Source organism: Hetaerina americana, unplaced genomic scaffold (genome assembly GCF_022747635.1).
Source record: "Hetaerina americana unplaced genomic scaffold, ioHetAmer1.1.p SCAF_11, whole genome shotgun sequence".
In the NCBI taxonomy this organism is placed as follows: Eukaryota; Metazoa; Arthropoda; class Insecta; order Odonata; family Calopterygidae; genus Hetaerina; species Hetaerina americana.
In genome coordinates this window covers 33,543,056-33,567,489 of record NW_027286181.1, presented here as the reverse complement: position 1 = coordinate 33,567,489, position 24,434 = coordinate 33,543,056, and the positions used below count along the sequence as shown (strand labels likewise).

At 37.6% G+C, this 24,434-nt stretch overlaps 1 protein-coding gene across 2 annotated transcripts; it reads right to left on the bottom strand.

Moving 5' to 3' along the window:
• Positions 1–15,141: 15,141 nt before the first annotated feature.
• On the bottom strand, positions 15,142–23,310 carry LOC139701015 (uncharacterized). 2 transcript variants are annotated; one of them, XM_071599574.1, is made up of 5 exons: positions 23,051–23,310; positions 22,858–22,951; positions 22,491–22,672; positions 18,855–18,951; positions 15,142–17,764 (listed from the first exon to the last, which is right to left on the bottom strand). In XM_071599574.1, the coding sequence occupies exons 1-4, from the start codon at positions 23,210–23,212 to the stop codon at positions 18,865–18,867; spliced, it is 525 nt and encodes a 174-aa protein (XP_071455675.1). In that variant the 5' UTR covers positions 23,213–23,310; the 3' UTR covers positions 15,142–17,764; positions 18,855–18,864. The 2 variants fall into 2 exon arrangements, with proteins under 2 accessions (XP_071455675.1, XP_071455674.1); XM_071599573.1 differs by having other exon boundaries at positions 15,142–18,951.
• Positions 23,311–24,434: the final 1,124 nt, after the last annotated feature.

Sequence of the window (24,434 nt, the reverse complement as noted above, 5' to 3'; positions counted from 1 at the left end):
TGTTTGAACGGGCCTTAAACGAAAGTTAAGGCTCCACGACCTCCGGAAATCCAAGAAAGATCTTCGAGGTAAGGCGATCGATTAACTTGCAAACGTACCAATCATCCATTCCTCACTGTACCGATGAGAATACCCAAACCATTACCCATTTATTTTTTTGCTGCAAATAGGCGCTGTCACTCAAGACGAATAATCGTAACGGCGACTCTTTCAAGGAGTACGGAAATTCTTTTGGAAGCTCGTAATTTAATTTCACCAATCGTTAAAGATAGAATTGTTTCAATACAGATATCGGATCAATTCCTTCATCAGCTAACCTCTACATTTCTGCATAGTTTTAAACATTTTAAACTCAAACATTTTCCAATATTCGCTTCGCATATGTTAGTCTATCTTGTAAATTTGATCTTACAATTTATCCTATACTTGAGGCCGATCTTAAAATTTGAAGACATTTGCGGCCTTTTCTACCCCTCCCGCTCTTGGTAACGATCCGTGTAATAGGAATCTCCCTCCTTCCCCCGCGATGTGTTTAATACGTCACACGGACGCATTTTTTTAATAGCATATTTTGGTGTCATGGAAGACTTTATCGCTGCAATTATCTATTGGTCTCTCCTTTTTCATATTTTAACGGAAAAAGTGTACCTCTATGAATGACAAATTTTAAATTTTAATGGGATCAGAGTACATGGAGTTGAACGAAACCATTATTTCGAAACTCTTTAATGCGCTGGTTGATGAATAATTGCTGAAACGTCTGTGTCATTAGTGAGAATTTGCACAATCTTTCACCTGGTGATCAAGGAAATTTGCATCCTTTCGTTATAAAAAAACACTTAAACTGCGCAATATTAATTCCACACCTTCACCCCTCCCCATCCCCGTAAGTAAACTTAATGAAATGGCAGCCCTCAATTCCCCCTTTAAGTCTTTTGAAACAAAAGGGTAGACCCTGGTGCCTCTTTATAAATACAATGCATTTCCCTCACAAAATATATGGACAAATAAAAGAAAATTTAGCTGTGGTTATGGAAAAAGATGGAAAATAAAATGGACGGAAAGGGAAACAAAATTTGAAATCATAGACACAGTAGGGGAATAGATGAGGTTTCGAAGAAGGCAGGGCAAGTGGGTGCAAAAGATAGTCGTAGGTAATGGGATGCTGGAGACTGAAACACATGTTGAGTGGAAAGTTCTGGGAAAGTGAGGAAGATGGAGAGAATAAAATAAGGATTTTGGATAGAAATAAGGAAGTTGTGAAAGAATTCAGAGCTCGTAGAACGTATGCTGAGCTAAAGAATGAGTTACTGTAAAATGTAGTCTGGGGTTTGAGGTTATTTTGTATCGTGTAGGCTAGGGCTTAGGCATATTGTGTATTGCTATGGCCCATGAAAAAACCTATCCAAACTCGGTGGTCTACTGCTAGTGATAATAAAAAGCATTAAATTATGCTGGAAGGCTGAATAATAAAAAAATAATCTTTTTGGTGCATGACTCCATGGTTTTATCTTCGGAACCCCCAGGAAAATAATTACGGAAGGCAGACACTACGGTGATTTACACTTAATGGAAGAAACTTTTGAACATTTTAAATGGTTGGCTATGGTAATAGTGAAATTCTGGCTTAGCTGTTATTGTAAAACTGCTGTCAGCCGTCCACTTTGGAAGAAATGAACACACGAATTCGGCAAAAGGTGACTTGTATTGGGTCAAAGATCACGCGGAAACTTTAATGAAGCCCTGTTTGGCTACCGAGGTGAAACAGAAATTTCCTTGTGCTGTCATCAGAACTAGGAACTGGGATTGCCAAGATACCCCGATATCGAACTGCAGGTGCTTTGGCAATTCGTTCCTGAATAGTGAAAAATACAGTAGGTCGCCCCTTGCGCACACTTAAAAATCGTTCTTTCATTCAAGAAGTTCTACCTGTTTAAGGTTGGTTTTGGACGGTTTCTAGTGACGATTGACTTCTAAAATTTAATAGGAATTCATCTTCTAGTGCCATACATATTAATAGCCTTCATTTCTTCGTAGATTCTTCCCGCCTTCAGGTAGTAAAAATAGCCCAATCTCTTTCTTCACTCCGCTTATCCAAAGTTCTCTCTTCAATATTGGAATTTAATATCAATACACCTTGCCGTGTTTCCTCCACCCATATCTTGCCTTCCTTTTTCTAATTTCTCTCCAGTTACTTCTCTGCTTCCTCACCATATTCAACACTTCAGCGTTTGTTTTATTCCCTGTCCAATATATTTGTTCATTCTTCTTCACAGTCGCATCGAAATAGCCTCAAATCCACGTCAATCCATTTCCTTTTTTACATTGTAGAAATTAAGTGATGTTATTGACTAATACGTTTCTTAAAAATTCAGTGTTTTACTAGTGAAAGGAGAAAAATTTTCATAAATACGTAAACCTCAGGTCATATGTAATATTTTCGTTCAAAACTGCGTAATATTAAGAATTGGGAAAGTCAGTTGCAAAATCTAACTCAGATAAGTTAAATGTAATACATCTAACGTGGTTAAGCTAAACTTTTATCAAATTATTATTAATTTCATTGCACATCAGTCAAAGTTAAGTAATACAATTAAGCTAATTCCATTCTCTCGAAAGCTCGTGTTAAATAATATGCTCATCTCTTCAAGAAAAAGATGAATCATTATCAAAGCCAACCAATATTTATATATTTTTTAAATAAGGTAGCCTTTTTAAGTTTTCTCTTTATTTCTCTTTGTTCCATGAGTTAGTACCAACAAAAATATTCTTAGGAGAATTCCCTTTCCTCTGATGAATTGAATTTTTACATATCGAGATTTATGTGCAGTTGTGTCCAGTAAAAAAACGTTAAGTTAAAAAGTTACAAACACAAAAGTAAATCAACGATTCAGTTTCAAATTTCTCGAGATATTTACTTAATAACCTAACGCATTCACGATAAAGATGTTATGTCCTCAAATTCAATACTGCAATTTTTTGATAAAGTGACCGTGATTCTAATACAATTTTTTGTGGAAAACAGGTACGTTCAAGTTCCAAGATCTCCCGATTCTTTTCTGATTAACTACTTCTACTACACCAGAAAGCTTAAACTTCCGTCACCTCTACAAATTCTTTCTATGGACGTACATAAATTTCTGAACGTCGTTGTCTGGATTCCATGGCCACCGTGAACGCTTCTGTAGGAATCCTTTGGCCAACAAGAAAAACCGACTTGTCCGTGTCCGAGGCCTCTTGAGTTCGGTGTCACTCGATCTGGCCTTCTTTGAACTTTCGCATCAACTTAGGAAATTTTTCACGTCCATATTGCCATCGCCGCATCTAACTCAATTAATGATGTATTTCGATAGTTGTTCAATGGTTTCGGCCTCCTTTGGAGAAATGCAAGCTCCTTGGAGTCAAACAAACTCCTTGGAGGATTCCAAAGGAGGCAGAAAAGGTAAATGCAGAGAATATTGATAGGCGATGGCATGTTGAAGATTGTAATTGATGGGAGGATGTTGGGCAAGCGAGGAAGAAGGAGGAATGGGCTAGGGAGGTTGGACGGAATGATGGGAGGATGGAAGCATATGGCATTGATGAGGTGCTTATTGTTGTGTAAGATTTTGGGTTGTGTTTTTTAGGAGAGGCAAGGAATTGTATCGACTTTGTTTATCCAAAGCCTACCTTATCCGATAGAATACCAACAATAAGATATTCTTTCCATCTCTCTTGAATCTTCCCTGGTTGCTGTCTCCTGTATAACTCAATAGCTTTCTCCCCACGTTCATTCCTTGTTCCTAACAGTAGTCCCCTATCTCACTGTCACTTTTCACTTTTTCTATGGTCCAATTCTAAACCACCGTCACTATCAAATGTTTCCCAGCAGGAACACACGCGATTATGTCCTCTAACTGATCGTTTATGCTATCGATCTCTTCCTCCTTATGGTTGCTAGGTGGCATGTATACCTGAATAATAACCAAGTTCGTCGGTTCTGCTTTTATCTCTACTGGTAATATTCTATCTGTTGCTTGTTCTATGATTACTACGCTTCTTCCTACTTTTTTTATTCAATATAATGGCAACCCCTAGTTGGTTCTCGACCCCTCCGCTGTATATTGCTCTATAACTTTCACTCCAGTAAGCCCCGCATCTTCCATCTCACATCGCATATACCGAAAATCGCGGTAGTCCAGTGGGTAGAGCGTTGGACTGTTGACCGGAGGGTCCCGGATTCAATTCCCGAGCTAGGCACTCTAGGCACCTGCAGCTCCACCCAAGCTGAAGTGATTTTGCGGGTACCAGGACTTCCTGGGAAACCATAACACAGGGAAAGGAACTGGCCCCCCTACCCTGATGTGTGAATTTTCACACACCGTATAGGGCTTAGTACTGGGTGATCTCTACCATCACCTACTAAACCGACCTTCGGGTTGAATACTTTGTTCATGGTTTTTTTATACCTAAAATACCTATATTTCCTCTCTCCATCTCTAACTTTTTAATTTGTCTTCCCTCATCATTATCCTAACGTTAACAGGGAAAACGTTAGGCAAACGGAAGAAGGAGTATTAATGTTGGACGGAATGAAGAAAGTATACGGAAAACGAAGAGCAGTCATATTAGTGTAGGGTGTCCTATTGTTTCGAATTAGATGGGGCTTAGAAATGATAGTGTCCAATCAGTATCCACCCAAAACCTGTCTTAGACGATAGACTGCCATATAATGATGAAATTAATTGAACTAATGTACGCAATACGACCAGGCATTCTAACAGACGACGAAAGGAAGCAGATTCCTATTTTCGTAAAAAATCTTTTTTTATGCTCGGAGAACAAGAACTGAATATCTGAATACTGATGAACTTGTTTGAATGCCAGGAAAGTTTAATCATATAATGAAAAAATCTCAGCTTTCTATATTCTCGGTGGATATATCAACTTAGATTGATCCCGCATTACCAAAAACAACGTTCAGATTCACCAAATGCATGAGTAAACAACTATGTAAATTTGGATTGAAGTTCTGGATAGTTTTAAATTGTTAATGCCGTTTTCAAAATATTCAATCTCTGGGTAAATATTAAATTCCTTTGTCCCTGAAATCCTCTCCGAGAGTATCTTTAAAAATTCAATAGAAATGCAGTAGATGCCGCAACAGTAACGGTTAACAGAGTCATCCACTGATGCGCATTGCAATGAAAAAGCTTTCAAAGTGCAAAAATTTTATAGTAATTGCATTGTGCTTGTTTATGTTAATATCCGTGGCCAATTACAAAACAAAATGTTACAACAGATAATTGTTTCTCTTAACTGATAGTGAAGAAAAAAATAAAAGAAAAAGTAATCGCATTATCGGTTCTAAGGGTAGAATCAAACTCGAGGCCCCCTAAAATGTCCTCGAGGACGAGTGTTAGAATACTAAAGCCCTGATGCGATGATAATAGCAGTGTACGTCGTTTGAAAAAAAAACTTTAATCTGTTGCTAATGATCATGGAAGAATTGTATTCAATAGTTTTGAAATTGGTAATATGATGAATATTCATCACCGACACCATACGATATTTTTATTTCTGTGTAACATTTAAGGAGAGAATATATTTCAGCATATCTCAAGAAATTATACCACGAGGTTTGATCCCTCAGTTTTTTGTATATTTTTTGCAGCGAAAATTTAATAACACTTAATGCTTAATCAGCTATGGTATAAACGTTGATGATGTAAGGGCAGGCAGAATTCCAGTATTTCTTGGCATAAGCCGAGCTTACGTAGGTATCTACCGGCCTTGAACTCCCTCTGACGAAAAAGTAAAATTATGAATGGCATCTATAACCATTTTAATGCATTGCTTAGTTATAAAGCGAACTTTTTCGTTATAAACTCGTGATTTAATGAGGTGGTCCAGGTCAAGATCAGGAGTTCATTTAATGCCATCAATTTAAATTATGAAGATAATTATTTCTTAACTGTAGACAAGACTACGGTTAATTATCTTCGCCGCTCTGATGAAGGAGGTACTGCAGCATTAGTTTTTATATAACAGGCCATGGGTGACGTCGTCGCACTGGTTGAGGAGTTCTTCGCAAAGAAAACCTTTGGAGTACTTGCGCCCAAAAGAATAGGTACGCTTGTTGGAATGAAAGGGCATCTATCGCTAGTTTTTGTAATGAGCAACTGTTCCTCATTCCTAGTGTGCCTCCTACGACGTTCATACAATTCATTCCATCAGACGTATCAAAAATCTGGACCTACTTGAGGCGTACGGACTGTGATGTGTTGTTGAATCCATTGGAGTCGTATCTATTATTTTGACTTCATTTAAATAACAACATCCACGAGCCACCAGAAATGCAAAAAAAAAACTCTCGCTTCAACTGACCCATCGGACACATGGAACGTAAATTTTTACGACCTTTTGTTTTTACGTGTTGAATGTTTTTCACTATTCCTTCCACATCGCCCTGTGACTTGTCTTTAAAAATCCTGTATCGTAGAATGTTATGAATAATAAAAATTCAGCTGGTACTCCAAGGTGTAGACTAATAAGCATCTTAATATTTACCCATATGACGGAGTAAAGCTGCTGCTCAGTCTAGTATAATAGCTGAATATTTGCATATCTGTCGGTAAAATGGCAGAATATCAACGTAATACTTGATAGCTTCTACTTTTTGGGCTTCCTGCAAATATCATGAATGGGTATTTTAATTTTAAAACCTAGAAAAACCACATTATTCTGTTAATCACGGTTTTTTGAAGACCGGAGAATGGGTTTTTTTAGCGTTTTCTGAGATTTTTCTGAATCCACCAAATGATAAATTCTTTGTTTAACGCGAATATGTGTAATTTGAAGGTAATTTTGGTTAGCAAGTCATTTAATTCCCTATAAATCAACTTTATTCTGATTAATATATCGAACCAAAACAACTCCCACTTCTAGGGGAGCGGTTCATTTTATCGATTTGAAAGAAACATTGGGTAGTTGAAGGTAATAATCGTACCTCTCCGAATATCAAAATTTATGAGTTATTGCAAAAGTCTTCGCGTGAGATGATGATATCCTATCTCTGATGCACCACTACTGACTGAGCTGGAACCATTATAGCTCGGGAAAAAAAATAAAATGCCCACGGAAATTGCCGGCATTCGGGGATGTGAGAACCCCGGACAAAGGTGATTGGTGTATGATTTAAGGATTTGGAGAACCACAGCGTGCAAACTATATATGTTTGTGATAAATTTTCACGGGACTGAAGAACGTTTATTTTGTGCTACAATTTTAAATCGTAATATAACATAAAACTTTACGAAAACAATAGTGAATAGAAAATAAGAAAATTGGAGGTAACTGTGGCTCTACTTTTTAATGAACTGCCTTAAATTTTTTTGCCATTATATTTTATAAAATAAGGGAAAAACAATTAAAATTTGGTTACTACATGGGAGGGGGTAATTTAGTCGACAGTTTTAGTTGACTGGTCTAGTTTTAGTCGACTGGTCTAGTTTTAGTCGAGCCCTTTATGATAGTTTGTTAATGATGCAAACCAAATATGGCTAATTGACAAGTTTAATTGAACAGGACAAGGCAGTACGAACTGACAAGATAAACTACATTACACTGGGTTTTAATTAAATAACTTACTTCCTCTTTTTATTCTGTTTAACATGCTTTACATTAAACATTGTCCTTTGCCTCCAACTATGGTGCCTCCCTAACATTCTCCCTCTATCACAGCCTGCAGCATTTCTATCACAACTTATATGCTATGCATCCGCCTTTCTTGTTTCATTTAGATTTCTCCAATTGATACTCTCTCTTCCCCTGCCATGCTTAGTACATCACCATTGGTTTACCTTACCAACCAATAAACCTTTCCCATACTTCTCCACACCCACATCTCAAAAGCCTCTAATCTATGTCCATCATCTTGCTTCAGTGACCAAGTTTTTGTACTTTCCAAAACCATGCTCCATATCAAGGTATTTACTAAGTTTTTCATGACATGCATACTCAAAATTCCTGTCATCAACACTGATCTTGGAGAAAGGTTCTTTGCCAAATGCAATTGTTCTCCTTATATCCCTACTATGTACTTTAATCATCTTGGTTCAAAATGCTTCCAAGTTTGATAAACTAATCCACCATTTTTATTTAATGCTCTCCTACTTTAAGATTAATCATGTTTTTCTTACTCTTTCAAAACTTCATAACCTTTAGTTTGTATACATTATTCTTCATTCCTTACTCAACACAATGCTTTTATAATGCTCTGAGTAATACTTGTAATTCATTGGCTGGCTTACTTAAGACTGATTTTCTGCAAACCTTACTGATTTTATGGTTTCCACACCGAATCACATTCCTATCTCCAGCTCTTTCTCTGCCTCTTTTACTGTTTCCTCAGGGTATAAGATAAAATTAAGCACGAAAACAAACATCCCTGCTTAACTGGCCTGTGGAACCGTGCCCAGTCTGACCCTCCAGCCACCATGCACTCTCGATCAACCTGAGAAAAATACATATTTCAGAAAGTTTCCGATTATTCTGATCTTCTCCTATCTTCTTCAATGCATCAATTAATTCTTCCCAAATTGCTCTATCAAACACCTTATGGGGATCGAGATGGTGCGGGGGCTAACGTACTGGCTTCCCACCCTGAGGGCGCGGGTTCAAATCCCGGCGGTGTTGAATATTTTTCAGAGGTATCTCGATCCCTATTTGAGGTGCCTTGTGGAGGGCACTTTGAATGAGTACACCGTCCGTCGGAAGGGACGTTAAGCTGCGGACCCCTTGGTGTCTTTCGTAAAGAGTAGGCTAATGCTGACGCCGGGTTTCTCTCCACCCTTCATCCTTTCCTGTCCATCCCCTATGGTACAAATGACCTTAGCTGTCCGTCGCCTCCCCTAAAAACTACTACTAAAAACACCTTATTGAAAACATTAAAAAAGTTAACATTAATTCACGCAATGAATGAACATTTTCGTCATGTCCCATTTCATATTTCTTTTACCATCTTTGGGCACTCCATTATTTTGGTTCCATTGAAGCTTCTTGATGCCATAACCTCATCCATCTTTTTCATTTTAACCTATGATATCTCACGTTAAATTTTGTGGGCACCAAATTAAGATTTAAATCTGCTTAAGCTTCTGGGAAATTGTGCAAATTAATTCAATACTGTAAACTTGTCCTAAATCTATGCTTAGCCATAATATGGTCGAACTGATACCTCTCTTTGAGTTCCCAGGCATTTTCCTCATGTATATGTAGATTTTGGTGTTTATACAAGCGTTAGTTATGATTAGCCCCTGTCTCCTGCAGATCTGTATTGATTTCTCTCTATGGCCATTCCTTATTCCTAAATCTTAGTCTCCTACCACACTATCATTTCTACCTTTGCACACCTCTGCAATTGTATCCCACACAACTGTTAGAGGCACCCACAATAATTTCCTAAAATTTATCCCAGTCTATCCCTGTGCCAGTCTATTTCTTCTTCCCTATGATTTATCTATGGCAAGTAGGCCTGAATCATGACTAACTTCACACAATTAACCTCAAGGTTTTAGTCCATTTCCCGAAAAAACTTTTAGGGTATAGTTTCAATTCACAATATCTTTGAATGAATTACTTTTTTAAATTTTAACATAAATTTACACTGCTCTATCACAAACAAGTAAAACTGTTTCTTATATGTTCAGCACACTCCATCAGTCAGCATGATTGATTGCATTTAATTAATGACAGATATGCAGTTATTTTTAAGATCATATACCATTCTTATTGCAATAATCAAAGATGAATTTATTGGCTGAAAGTGAGTTGTAGGAGGCAGATGAACCTGCTAATCCTTCAGGTTTACCAAATGGCAGGTGGATGATTAAGCATAAAATTTTTTTCTCTACTGTCCCCTGGTGATGGAGAAAGCAGTAGCATAGTAATGTTCCAGGCTGTGATTACAAAAGGAAAGGATAAGAAAATTATAACATGCAATAAGCAAGGATAATCAATATAGTTCAACAATCAGTGGGTAAGCAATTCAATTGAAAATGACTTCATTGTGCTTATAGGAAGCTTCCAATGCATGATTAATCATGTGGTCAATGAGTTTCGCCCCAGTGCTGAAGGATCAACAGGTCAAAATAAATTAATTCACATTTTGGTCACTATATAAAGAATTTTAATGGTTGGCCTTCAGCTTCCTATATGGCTCTATTGAATTCTGGATTTGCTGGAGTTATATGGTCGGCTGTTCCTAGGTTATATCAAATTACCCTCTTCCACATAGAGTTTCTCCCCACAGTCATTCCTCATGCCTAAACCATAGTCCCCCACCTAATCACCATCTCTCCCTTCGCCTATTGTCGCATTTCAATCTCTCATTATTATCAAATGCTTTCCTGCAGCAACACACTCCATTAATTTTCTTGTCCTCAACATTGTTCTAACATTCTACAACCCTATTATAACTACTTTGGTCTTCTTCTCCTCCTGCGTCTTATGTCCTGCTGCAGTTGATTTTCCCTTGCAAGGGTTTTGTGGGATGATAACCACTGAAGCCTTGCCTCCCCTGCTGCCGGGGACGGCACACGGCCAATTGGGCCAAGCCCTGTTGGTGCCAGGACTCATATTCTCTGTAGAGTCCATCATTAAGTCTTGGGAATGATAATAGAAGTGGTTTCCCATTGCCTTCCTCAATAGTGTTTTTAACGTGACACCATCACTCAATGCCTGCCCGACTTGGGTCAGATGCTTTTGCAACCACCTCAATGAGAAACACATGCTGCATGGACTACCTTTTGTCAGGCTCCTCACCTTCAACCTTACCGGCATGGGTGACCCTACCAGGAGCAATTATTATTACTCCTACGAGCACAGCTCTAGGGGTCATCGCAACACACAAGCCCTTCCACCACATCAAGGTTGTAGTCCTTCAGAGGGATTATATATATTATTATTTTTACTATTCTTAGGTAATCTACCGGTTAAGGTAGGTTTTTGGATGGACATAATGACTAATAAAATAATTTGTGACCCCTAGCAAAACACAACATCAGGTCCCTCTTCAGCTCTGAGTACTTTCTTCCTCCCTTCATCCCTTCCAACATCCCTATCCTGTTCCTTCCCTTTCATTGTTTGCCTAACATTCTCTCCTCAATCACAGTCTTCAACATCCCACCGCCGGTCAGTAGACCCTTCGTCCACTTTTCCTGCCTCCATTGGATTTCTCCCAACAAACCCCTCTCTTCTCCCACCATACCAAGTACTTCTTCATTTGTTTTCTTCTCTGCCCATTTCACCTTCTCCATTCTTCTCCACAACCACATTTCAAAAGCCTGCAGTCTACGTCTCTCCTCCTGCTTCAATGACCACGTTTCCGCGCCATACATAGCTACGCTCCATATCAAAGTTTTTACGAGTCTTTTCTTAACATCCTTACTCAACGTCCCCATCATTAACTCCCTCCTCCTTGTGAAAGCCTCTTTGCCTAGCCCTATTCTTCTCCTTAAGTCCCTACTACTTTGACCGTGTTGGTCCAAAACACTACCGAGATACGTAAACTGTTCTACCTGCTCTAGTTTTTGCCCTCCTATTTAAATGTTTAGCTTAGCCCTTTTCTTGCTAAAAAATCTCATAACCTGTGTTTTATTAATATTGATTTTCATCCCATACCTGTCGCACTGAATTTCCAATTCACTAAGCAATGCCTGCAACCCCTTGGCTGACTGACAAACTAAAGCTTGGTCATCAGGAAACCTAACTGATTTTACGAATTCCCCGCCTACTTTCATTCCCACCTCCACTCCTTCCCATGCCTCTTTCACCATTTCCTCTGCATACAGGTTGAACAGCAACCGTGATAATGGGCAACCCTGCCTTACACCTCTTCCTAACAGGAGTGGACTCCCTGTTTCCCAGCCGCACCTGGGCAGTCTGAGACGTACAGGTTGCGGATTAGCCTCCTTTCCCTCCAATCTATTCCTATTTTATGCAATATACTCATTAGTTTTCAGGAAGTTCTCTCGGGTTTCCCACCGGGTCAGCGTGGTGTGCACCGACGTTTCGACGGCTAACTCTGCCATCGTCTTCAGGGTGAAGTGCAGAGCAATGAATTCGCCATGTATTTATACCCTGTCGTAGGGTCAGGTGTCCTCCGATTGGTCCGATGTGTTCCCAAGTGCCGAGCCGCCCCGGTGACGTCTCGTACTTTCAATTTTTCTCAGCACAGGTCTCCACGTGCTGCTGATCTGGAAGCCAGTGTCCCTGTTGAAGGTATTCTGTCCTTCCAGTCGGATTTCCACGGCTTCCTTCGCCACTCGGTCCCAGTAGCCGTTCGTGTGACAAAGTCTTTTGGTGCTCCCCCAGTCAATCCGATGACCATGCGTGATGCTGTGTTCGGCGACTGCAGACTTCTCAGGGTAATGGAGTCTGATGCATCGCTCATGCTCCGTTAGTCGCTTTTCAATTGTGCGGCCAGTCTCCCCGATGTATACCTGGCCGCACTCACACGGGATCCAGTATACCCCCGGCGCCTTCAAACCCCGTTCGTCTTTTGCCGTGCCAAGGAAGTTCTTCAATTTTCCTTGTGGCTTGTGGATGGTTTCCACTTTATGTTTCCTTAGTATCCTGGAGATCTTATGGGATACCGTGGAAACAAAGGGGATGCTGACCCTGGCAACGGGTTTTTCTCTTTCCTCTCTCTGACGGTCGTTTCTGGTGAAGGCCCTTTTAAGGGCCAAATTGACCTCCCGGCTTGTGTATCCATTCTGAAGGAAAGTATTTTTCAGGTGATGAACTTCTGCCTCCAAACCTTCCTGGTCTGACACGCATTTTGCCCGGTGGATGAGTGTTGACATAACCCCTCGTTTTTGGGCAGGGTGATGGTGGCTTTTCCCGTTCAAATAGAGATTGGTGTGGGTAGGCTTCCTATACACCTTGTGGCCTAAGCTCCCGTCCGCTTTCCTTTCAATTAGGATATCCAGGAAGGGCAGCCGACCGTTGCTCTCAATCTCCATGGTGAACTGGATGCTGGGATGAATGCTATTCATGTGGCCAAGGAAGTTGGTGATGGTGTCCGGTCCGTGCGGCCATATGATGAAGGTATCGTCCACATACCTGAAGAAATGCCTCGGTTTTAGTGGGGCCGTTCTAAGTGCCCTCTCCTCGAACTCCTCCATGTAGAAATTGGCAATCGCCGGAGACAATGGAGAGCCCATGGGGACGCCTTCCACTTGCTCGTAAAACTTCTTTTGGTATTGAAAATACGTCGAGGTCAGCACGTGGCGAAAGAGATCCACGATTTTGCTGTCAAACTTCTCTTCCAGCAGCAGTATGGTGTCCTTCACCGGAATCTTAGTAAATAAGGACACAACGTCGAAACTTACAAGAATGTCATGCTGATCCAGCTTAATGGTCCGTAGCGTCTGGACGAACTCTGCGGAGTTTTTGATGTGGTGCTCACACGACCCCACGTAAGGTGCAAGGACACCCGTCAGGTACCTCGCCAGATGGTATGTTGGAGCCCCAATGGCACTCACAATGGGTCTTATGGGAGTACCCTCCTTATGGATCTTGGGTAGACCTATACGGCTAAGAAAGACTTTCACCTCCTGCAGAACTCAATTGCTTTCTCCCCACGGTCATTCCTCATGCCTAATCCGTAGTCCCCGACCTCGTCACCATCTCTTCCTTCGCCTACCGTCGCATTGCAATCCCCCATCACTATCAAATGTTTCCCTGCAGGAACACACGCGATTATGTCCTCTAACTGATTGTATATCCTATCAACCTCTTCTTCTTTATGGTTGCTCGGTGGCATATATACCTGAATAATAATCAAGTTCGTCGGTTCTGCTTTTATCTCTACTAGTATTATTCTATCCGTTACCTGCTCAATGTTGACTATGCTTCTTCCTGCCTCTTCATTTAATACTATGGCAATCCCTTGTTGGCTCTCGTCACCGCCGCTGTATATTATTCTATACCTATCACTCCAGTAATCCCCGCCCTCTTTCCATCTCACCTCGCATAGACCTAAAATATCTATATTTCCCCTTTCCATCTCTAGCTTAACATTCTCCAATTTCCCTGTCCTCATCATTGTCCTAACATTCCACGTTCCTATTCTAACTAATGTGGTCTTCTTCTCCTGCGTCTTCAGTCCTGCTGCTGCTGGTTTTCCCTTGCAAGGGTTTCGTGGGATGACGACCGCGGAAGCCTTGCCTCCCCCGCTGCCGGGCACGACACACAGCCGATTGGGCAGAGTTCTGTAGTTGCCAGGACTCAAAGTCTCTGTTTTGTCTATCATGTAAATCTTGGGAATGATAATTGAGGTGGTTTCCCTTTGCCTTCCTCAATAGTGTTTTCAACGTGACACCATCACTTACTGGCCGCCCCACTGGGGTCAGATGCCATTGCAGCCGCCTCACTGAGGAACAGACGCTGCGTGGACTACCTTTCATCTGGCTCCTAAACTTCGACCTATCTGGCATGGGTGACCCTACCAGGAGCAATTATTATTACTCCCGCCAGCACAGCTCTAGGGGTCATCGGAACGCACAAGCCCTTCCACCACGTCAAGGTTTTAGTCCGGGGAGGGATATATATATATATATATATATATATATATATATATATATATATATTTATATATATATAAATATCTTCGAAATGGAACGCTCTTCGGCGACGCACAAATATATAAAAACACAGATGTAGATTTTTAGAATATAGAGACACGAAGAAAGGACACTCACAATTTGTTATTTGACGTTTCGACAGCACAGCTGTCGTCTTCAGAAGCTGAAGCTGATTCTGAAGACGACAACCGTGCTGTCGAAACGTCAAATAACAAATTGTGAGTGTCCTTTCTTCGTGTCTCTATATTCTAAAAATCTACATCTGCGTTTTTATATATTAATATATATAAATATATACATAATATTTATATATACACATTTGTGGAGCGTTAATCTGTATTTCAATCTTACATCCAGAAGTAGATATATATATATATATATATATATATATATATATATATATATATATATATATATATATATATATATATATATAATATATATATATATATATATAATATATATTTTTTTTTTCATAAAACATGTTTTGGATTTGAAAATCATATCAAATTAATTAACTTGAAAATGTTTTAATTGACATCTTGATTTTATCATACATCATTTCATGACACACATTTTCTTGGTGTTTAAAAGTTATCAACAATATTTACAACAAACACAACACTAATATAGCAGACATCTTAAATATAGTAGTCTGCATTAAAATACTCACTCACTATATTGCCATTTTTTTCATTTAAAACCTCTTGATAAAATAGAAAAAATCATGTTCACAATATATGCTTCTATTCATTAAAATAGTATAATTTTACTATTTTGAACCTTTAAAGTTGGAACAAATAAATGAGTATGACATACATGTATATGACATGCTTTGATATCGTTTCACATCTGTACACAAACAATGACTAAGTACTCACAAAAATTAAATGTTCGTACTAACAAATCACATTATATGAAGGATGGGAGATGTTTTACATAGGGAAACAAGGAAAACAAATATTTTCAGTAAACTTTGTATGAAAGCCCACAGATGAATTTTGCAAACCTGAAAGGAATTAGACAATAAATATTCCCAGTTTTTACTATTCCTGAACATTAACCCTGCTTTCATAAAGGATTTCGTCGGGATGTCGTACCTCTATATGTGACTAAATTAGTTTTTCAATGAGGATCAGAAATACTTCATGCATAAAAACTGACCTTTTTTTAAAACTATCATGCAGTGGTGGCAAATTTATATCTATGCTGTCAGATGTATATGCACCTTTGCATATGGTAGACTTTTCTGATCGGTAACTCTTATTTTATTAGTCTGTATTAGGAACTACATTGTAGAGATTCAGGTTGAAGATAAGAAATCAATTGGGTGAATATACTGAATCTACTACAATTCAACTAATGAAATTTTACAGGGTAGATGCAGCCTTTCCGTAACAGCAATTTTGAGATGCAACACAGTCAGAATGGATTCTTTCCAGCTTTTAGCAGCTTGAGTGTACACATTTATCAGTGTATTTGAGTGTACATATTTAAATACATTTACCCACTGACACTAAAGTGGATGAATTAATCTCTGCATTGATAATAATTACACCAAAAACAGCTTATAATCATGTGTTTAGAAATTGCATTAATGCTAAATGTTGATTATATGCTATTTCATCAAATGCCAAAAAAATAACAAATACAATTTGGGATCAAAATAAAAACCACAAGACCCAGCAAAGTATGAACTTTTCATATGGCCTGCAGTAATTTCACAAACAAAAAAATACATGTATGATTATGAAGAGTGTATGCTCTCAAGTATTTTTTTAAAATTTGGATCCAGCCATGCCTTAATTGTCCTCGGTTCAACAAACACCCCCGAGCATTAGCAATCCAGGTACATACAAGCAGGGATGATCACACACTTTTACACTGGTTTGCTGTACAACTCCAAAGTCAACTCAGTTATAAAAAGTGTACAGTTGCTGCACTTAATATTTATTTTTTTGATGGACAGAAAATTAGGTGTAGTAGAAAGATATAATTGTTGACTGGTAGAGGTGAAAGTGTTAGGTCTCTTAAGGAAACTGTAATTTAACTGTAATACTAAAACATCATGAGAAGATATGCTAACAGTATTTATATGACAAAACATAATGGGGGTTACTTTCAGCATAAAATTCATATGCGTACATCATACTAAATTATCTATGGACATAAGTCTATTGTAGGTCTTAACACTGGGCTATGGGCATTAGTGTTCTGAAACTAATGGAATCTGACATTAATCTGGTAATGGAGAATTACCTTTTTTTTATAAAAGTACAAGTATAATTCATTTATACAGAATGAAGCTCAATGTGACCACTAGTTTGTACATTAAGGCATTGACTTTTACTGCAGCTGTTGATACCTTAACAAACAAACTAAGAACACCATTTTCCTGTGGAAATACACAAAATTTGTCCTGTATTATAAGCTTTCTCTATGTTTTCAATTGTTTCCCAGATTGCTTCAAAAATGTATGCTGGCTTAAAAACTATGGGGACTTATGGGGGAAGGGCACCCATTTCAGCAAAGTCTCTTTAACAGTGGGATCCTAAGGCAGAATTTCAATAATCTGAGAAGAACTTTCCAAGCAAATGAAATAATTTTATTTTCGGTATTGTTGCAAATCTCAGATCCCTTCGAATTTAAAAAAAAGATATTTCAAATATTTTTTTCTTCTTCTGATATCCTATCCGTTGAATGGGAAATTGAGCTTTTGGCATAAAAGGGTGTCTTCAGAATGTGCCTAATAAAATGTCCACATATTTTTTTCAGTTGGTAATTCAAAGTTGAGCATAATATGATAATTTTCAGGCCTTACAACTAAAAGAGAGGGTCACAATAGAGCAAGAAAACATATTTAGATTTCTTTCTTTATCTGTGGATGCAAGTTTGCTTTTACTTGTCACAATGAGTGGATGAATATTTTGGTTTAAGTACATTTACTGATATCCACATTGGAAAACATATCACACTCCTTCTCAGGTCAATATTGTTGAGTCTTTAATGACCGTGATAGAAAAAATTTGATTTGATAACACTAACTCCACACCGTTTTTGTTTTCAAAAATTTAATCCACAGCCATGGCTTTGCTAAAGCATAACATTTTCAGATGAACTCACCAGAGAATGTGGTGCTGTAATGAAAACATGGCGGTAATTACTTTCATATGTGAAGATGCATGGTTTATTTTTTTCCATTACACTTCTGGGTTAAAAAAACAAGGATTAAATTTGGATAATTTTTATGCAAGAACAATGAGTATTGGGAAAGGAAAAGGAATGACGCTTTCATCATTATGCAAAATGGGCAGTGGCCTAGGAAATATTGATCTCAAGAGAGTACCAGGGCACAACCTATTTCTTCTGAGAAACTGAATGAGCATGAGAATAAATGTGTTACAAATAAAAATCACAAAAAAAAGTCACTATGATCACACCAGTGACATCACACACATTTTAAAAAAAACCTGAATCAAAGATCCCCAAACTGACAAGACCATATATCACAGATGATGATTTTCAATAGCATATCAATCACATTTACAGAATGGAAAATATTTAATTAGCAATATATGTGAACCTTTAGGGGCCACAGACAGCAATTGTTCCAAATAAAAATGGACTAAACAAAATCTAAAAGAAAATTTCACTCGGATCACCTTAGACATTCAACACTGCAGTGATGACATTCAATCCAACAAATAAAACAAGCAAAAGTGCTGTTAAGTAAAAAAAGCAAAAATGCTGTTAACTTGTTGGATATTTAAAAAATCTGCATTCTTATAAGGGAATAGATAATTACAAAAAGACCTAGTAAAAAATGCCAATCAATTATATTGTGATGAATGTTGGGCCAATCCCTTAGTATTGCTTTAATATTTATTTCATAGCCATTATAATGAAATCAATGAACAGAGATTGCTTTAAGATGCATCTTATGAGGAGGATAATTCTAGGAACATCCAATTTATGGGCATGAAGTATATTAAGACCATTATAATGATTGGCACATTATAATGGTGGGGAAAACTACAATCACAGGTCATTGTATCCAAAATTTAGAGAATATAATCATTCCTCCATGTTGCACCTACATAAAGTCATAAAGTGCAAAAAAAGTTTCATGTTTTGAAATCTTAGATTTTAAGTCAGAATTATTAAAATAATGGTAGACAAATGCAATAAACATAAGTTCAGTTGTCCAGTTGATTTAGGAATACATACAAATATCACTTCATGCTGGTACCATCTTATTCAGCAGGGTGATAGAGTGATTGAGATGTTGAAGAGCATTGTATTGAAGAACTGGAGCTATGGTCCACTGGAAACATATAAATAAAAATGTAGAATGATCATTGTAGGTAGTAAGAATTTAGTTTATTAAACATTAGAACAAGACCCCCCACTTTTCAAGTTTTTAAGACACTTTCTTCCAAAATTTGAAGTTACAAAATTGAAACTTAGCATTTATATTTTGATATTCCTCCATATCAATGGAATTTATCCAGAACTGACTTAAGAAACATTACAAATTAAACAAAACATTCCTTCCTGGATTATCTGCTACATCGCATAGCCTTTTCTACTCTCTATGATGTATGGATGTTAAAAAGTAGAAGTAATCACTACAAATATTTTATACGTTGGCCATGGAAGCAGTGCTTTCCCTGCTGACAGTTACAATACACAGCCCAGTGGCCCAAGACCTATAGTTGCCAGGATTCATACTCAATATTCACCATTATAGCATGGGAAACTTAATTTAGGGGATTTCCCAATGGCTTCCCCAATAGTGTTTTTATTGTGACACCATCACGCAAATGGCCTCCCTAAAGTGGTTGGATGCCTTTGCAGTCACCTTGCTGAGTAACAGAAGCTGTATGAACTACCTTTCATCTGACTCATACCTTTTGAACTATCTGGCATGTCTGACCCTTCTAGGTGACATTAGTATTGCTCCCACCAGCACAGCCCAAGGTTCTGTTAGGATGCACAAGCCCTTCCACCATTTCAAGGTTGTAGTCTATGGCCCATTCTATATGCCGATAAAATCTCAACCTTGTTTTTATATTTAATGACAAACCCCTTCCAACATGTCAGTACATGGGGAGGGAAGCATAATAATACTAATATAATATATACTGAACAAACAAAATGCAATTTTTTCATGAAATGCCAACATTTGGCACTCATGAAATTTACTATCATAATACCGCTTGAGATAAATGTCCAGAATGAAGTGCATTCTTAAACCTTGACATAGTTAAATTTCTTGTCTTAAAAATGAAAAGGTTGACAGTTGGAATTTTATTATGTCAACGGGATTATGCATTTGTTTTTGATAAACTTCAATGACCATGTTTCCGCGCCGTACATAGCTATGCTCCATTTCAAAGTTTTTACAAGTCTTTTCTTAACATCCTTACTCAACGTCCCCGACATCAACTCCCTCCTCCTTGTGAAAGCCTCTTTGCCTAGTGCAATTCTTCTCCTTACGTCATTACTACTTTGACCCTGTTGGTCCAAAACACTTACGAGATACATAAAATGTTCTACCTGCTCTAGTTTTTGCCCTCCTATTTTAATGTTTAGCTCACTCTTTTTCTTTCTAAAAAATTGCATAACCTTTGTTTTATTAATATTGATTCTCATCCCACACTTGTTGCACTGAATTTCCATCTGAACAATTATATACCAATTTAGTAATGAACATTACATTTTACTTATGGATTTGAAAACTATTTCACAGTTCAGAAAACTAAGTTAGAGTATAGTTCAAGATCATAAAAACAACTGTGTGAATAAGCACTTGGGTATAACCTGGACCATTTGCAAGATAGACCTTCTGTGAATGGCACCTTGATTGATTTAGCTAGAAAAGTCATGAACTTAAAAAGGTTGAAGATAGAACTTATGGTTAGTTTATGTCTTCAACAGTCACTAATTAATTGAAAAGGAAAGCATTCTACTCATTCACACAAGAAATACGTTTGACTAGCCTTATTTTTTTTAAAGTCTGTTGCTTTATTTTATTTTTAAGGTAATCTTCTGCTTAAATAAGGCTTTGGTTGTACATTGACTGACTACCAATACATTTCTATGTTTTACCGAACAAAACAATGACCAAGTGTTAATCCCATAAAAAAACTATGCTCCCTATGAGTTTTCACCTGCCAATTCTTCACATCACTACCCAATGTCCCTACTAACAATTACCTCCTCCTTGTACAAGCTTCTTTGCTAAATACTATAATTCTTATGCCCCAGCTACTTTGAATGTTTACGCCCAAAACACATCCAAGATATGCAAATTATTAACCCTGTTCTATACCTTCAATTTTCCTGTTTAACTTAGCCGTCCTCTTTCACAAAAACGTGATCACTTTGGTTTTGTTTACATGGGTTTTTATCCCATACCCATTACTTTTATTTACTAATGCTCAGAAATGGCTGTAAACCCTTGGGTGACTGGCCCAATAAAACTTGATAGTAAACAAATCTAACTGATTTTATGGCTTCCTCACCAAATTTCATTCCTATCTCCACCTCTTTCCAAGCCTCTTTTACCATTTTCTCAGCATATAAATTGAATAGCAAAGGTGATATTGAGCAGTAAAATTTTCCTGTGATTATCTCAGAACTAGTCAAATTAAATCTCAATAATATTTTATCAACTGCATTGACTGAAATCAGCACCATCCACAAATCAAGGGTCAATTTAATGAAAACTTGAATGGATTAATGAATTATATATTTTTTAGCTAGTGAGAATCATGAAAGATAGGGTTTGCAAGGATACTAGTATTTCAGTAAACAATTTTGTGTCCAGCACTCCCTGCTAATAGTTATGTCATCATAATGGTCAGTTTTGGTACATTCATTATAATGACAAACATATACATTTTTTTAATAGAGGCACAAAATGTGGGAAAGAACACCATGTGCTAGTTTCAAATTTAGACCGAGGGATTATTAGAGAACGAATGGCAAGGGAAAGTTAAAGTTGAAATACAGCAGCTGAAAAATATAAGTGAACTAGTTTGAACATCTAGAATATTAGCTTCACTGAAATCAGGCAGGATTGGTAAAATACATTGAAAATGGAAATGCAAAAACGATGCTTTAGAGAGTTGAAAGGAATGATTGAATGTGCCGAGTGTTTATGAAGAAAAGTTGAGAAAAATGAAAGGTTGAAAAAGGGGATTAAAGATTCGATGGACTCAAAGACAGAGGTGGATAGTGGCTAAAGGTGAGGAAGCTTAGAAGGCAGCATATGATGTATGGAATGTGGAACATAATGAATTCAAAAATGTCATAAATGAAAGTAAGGAGAAAATAAGAATGGTAGAAGCACATAAAATGCAAAATTTTGATGGAAAAAAGAAGCTGTTATGGAAATGGGCACAGGTAGGGAATGCTAGTGATGCTATACATTGTATGGAATGATTAAGGAGTTAGAAACAGTTAAAGGAAGTACATAGAGTATTTTTATAAAAGTAGGGTCTGATAGTGAGTCAAATGTATTTGATGGTGAATCTAAATGCAAGATTTGTACGAGTGAATTCGAGAAATAATTATATTAATCGTAGTTAAAACCACAAACATAGATACTCTGCTCTAAACTCAAGGCCTATGCCGAGAGCACCCTTAAGAACAACTTTAAAGAGGACATTACAGTGGGTCTAGTACAGTGCCAATACAATGTTACATGCTCATCGTAATTAATACATTTGGGTAAACATTATACATTTTGCCATTGCCAATTCATAATCAAATGTCTAACTGGGGATCTATTCAGTTAATTAAATTTAAGTATCATTAAATTGAGCAACATTCAAATTGAGCGCTGGAATCACACACCTGAAAAAGGGCTGACTTCTGCCTGAATGTCAGCTTAATCGTTAGATTGGAAGAACAGTCATGTGGCCCAAACGGAACAGCAGTTATTTCAACGCGTGTTTTGAAGAAGCAATCAGACTCCAACACAACTTGGGAATACTGAGGATCAAACTTTACCAAACGCAGCAGCATCAAGTGATTTCCTGGAAAAATAATATCAAAAAACTTAAATTAACTCATAATTCAAATTAACTCGATAATTATCATTACTCGGCGTAGCTTGCTATCTTCACGGTTACACGAAACGGTAACCTAGATTTGCTGTAAGACCATTGAAAACTTTTTCAAAATCCACTCTAAGTTCGTCTAGAGAATTACATCTACTTACCAAGCATTGGCAAAGGATATACGACTTGAAAACGCTTGCCAGGAATCATTGACTTCATATCAGCACTTCGGAAGTGCGTTACCATCCGGAACCACTAAAACAAGCAGATGTCATATTAAATTTTCGCTACGGTTAATTTTATTCTCTCATTCCTAAGCTGAAATGACTACGATCACATATATAAGATACATACTCGTTCAACTGTGTCAGGCAAAATAAGAAACTGGAAAAGCTCATCCTTGTTTACATTTATTATTGCAGTTTTTTCTGCCGCGAATTGAGATGTGTCGATTTCTACATAACATAATGCAGCCACAAGTATCACCAAATACGCCACTATCTTTTTTCTTTTCATTGTGATAGTAGAAGCCAACTGGGAAATTATTACAGTCAATCACATTACCTATTTACCATCTTATTACATACTTTAGTAGCTTTTTTGATTTCGGCAAATTAAATAAGCAAATGAAAATTCGATTTACTCTTGTTTTGCTAGTTCAAGTTCTGTCCACTACATCCGTTCTCCGAGGAGAGCTTGGGTATGAGTTGAGCTGGCGGGAGTTCGTATTGGTTTTAAGTTGGTACCATTGGGAGTGAGTTACTCGTTTATAGAGTAAATAGTCGTTAGTATTTCCAAACTAATCAATAACTTTACAAAATTATTATTTAAAAAGTTTCGTATTTCAGATCTTTTAAATATGTTTAAAATTACCTTATTATTGTAACTTTGTATCCTTCGTACTGAACGTATACGACCTTAAAACTTTAAAATGCTACTCGGTCCTCCGCCATGGTCATGGCCATGGCATTAATATCACAATGGTGCTGTTATGCTATCAGCAATTAGTGCAATGCATTCGCTGCGCGGCTTACTAAGGCGTGACAATTTAAAATCTAACTTAATCAGTTCCCCAAAAATGTACTTTAGCCTCCAGCACTTCCCATGTCTCTATTGCAATTTCCTCAGGGTGTAAGTTGTAAACTACGGTTAAACGCGAGCAACCCTTCTTAGCCCCGCGTTTAACATTACAATCCTTATTTTGCCTCTACAACTTGTATGTGTGCAGTCTGCGACATGCATTCGGTTAATTCCCCACCCAGTCTGCTCATATCTCCTCCTTCCTTTAAGATCCTTGATTCATTCCAATATACTATGCCGAATGCATTATCTAAATTCACGAAAAAACAAATGCATGCTTGTTTTTATAAGGCCTCCTGTTAGTGGCATTACTACTGCTATGACATTACACGTACCTCGCCATTTTCTAAGCCCAAATTGATATTCTGTTAAGTATTTATTTTAATAATCTAATATCTACCCCTCTGCTAATGACACTTATTAACTTCTCATCCGTGTGTGAAATATAACTTCATGTTAATGTAGTTCTCACGCACCCCTGTTTTTTTCCATTTTTTGGGATAAAAATGAATACTGATCTTCATTATTGACTCGGAATGGTAAAGAAGTCATCTAGCCAATTTTCTTCCTCATATATACTACAAACGAGGTAACTACAGAGTATTTCTTCTACATTTTCTTAACCCTTAAGTAATGCTACAATGACGGTTTATATACT

Excerpts from the sequence above, each read along its gene's own strand:
- LOC139701015 (XM_071599573.1), bottom strand. The coding sequence starts at position 23,212 with ATGAAAAGAAAAAAGATAGTGGCGTATTTGGTGATACTTGTGGCTGCA. Across the intron at positions 22,952-23,050 it reads TGCCTGACACAGTTGAACGA|TGGTTCCGGATGGTAACGCA; the intron begins GTATGTATCTTA and ends TGCTTGTTTTAG. Across the intron at positions 22,673-22,857 it reads ATATCCTTTGCCAATGCTTG|GAAATCACTTGATGCTGCTG; the intron begins GTAAGTAGATGT and ends TTATTTTTCCAG.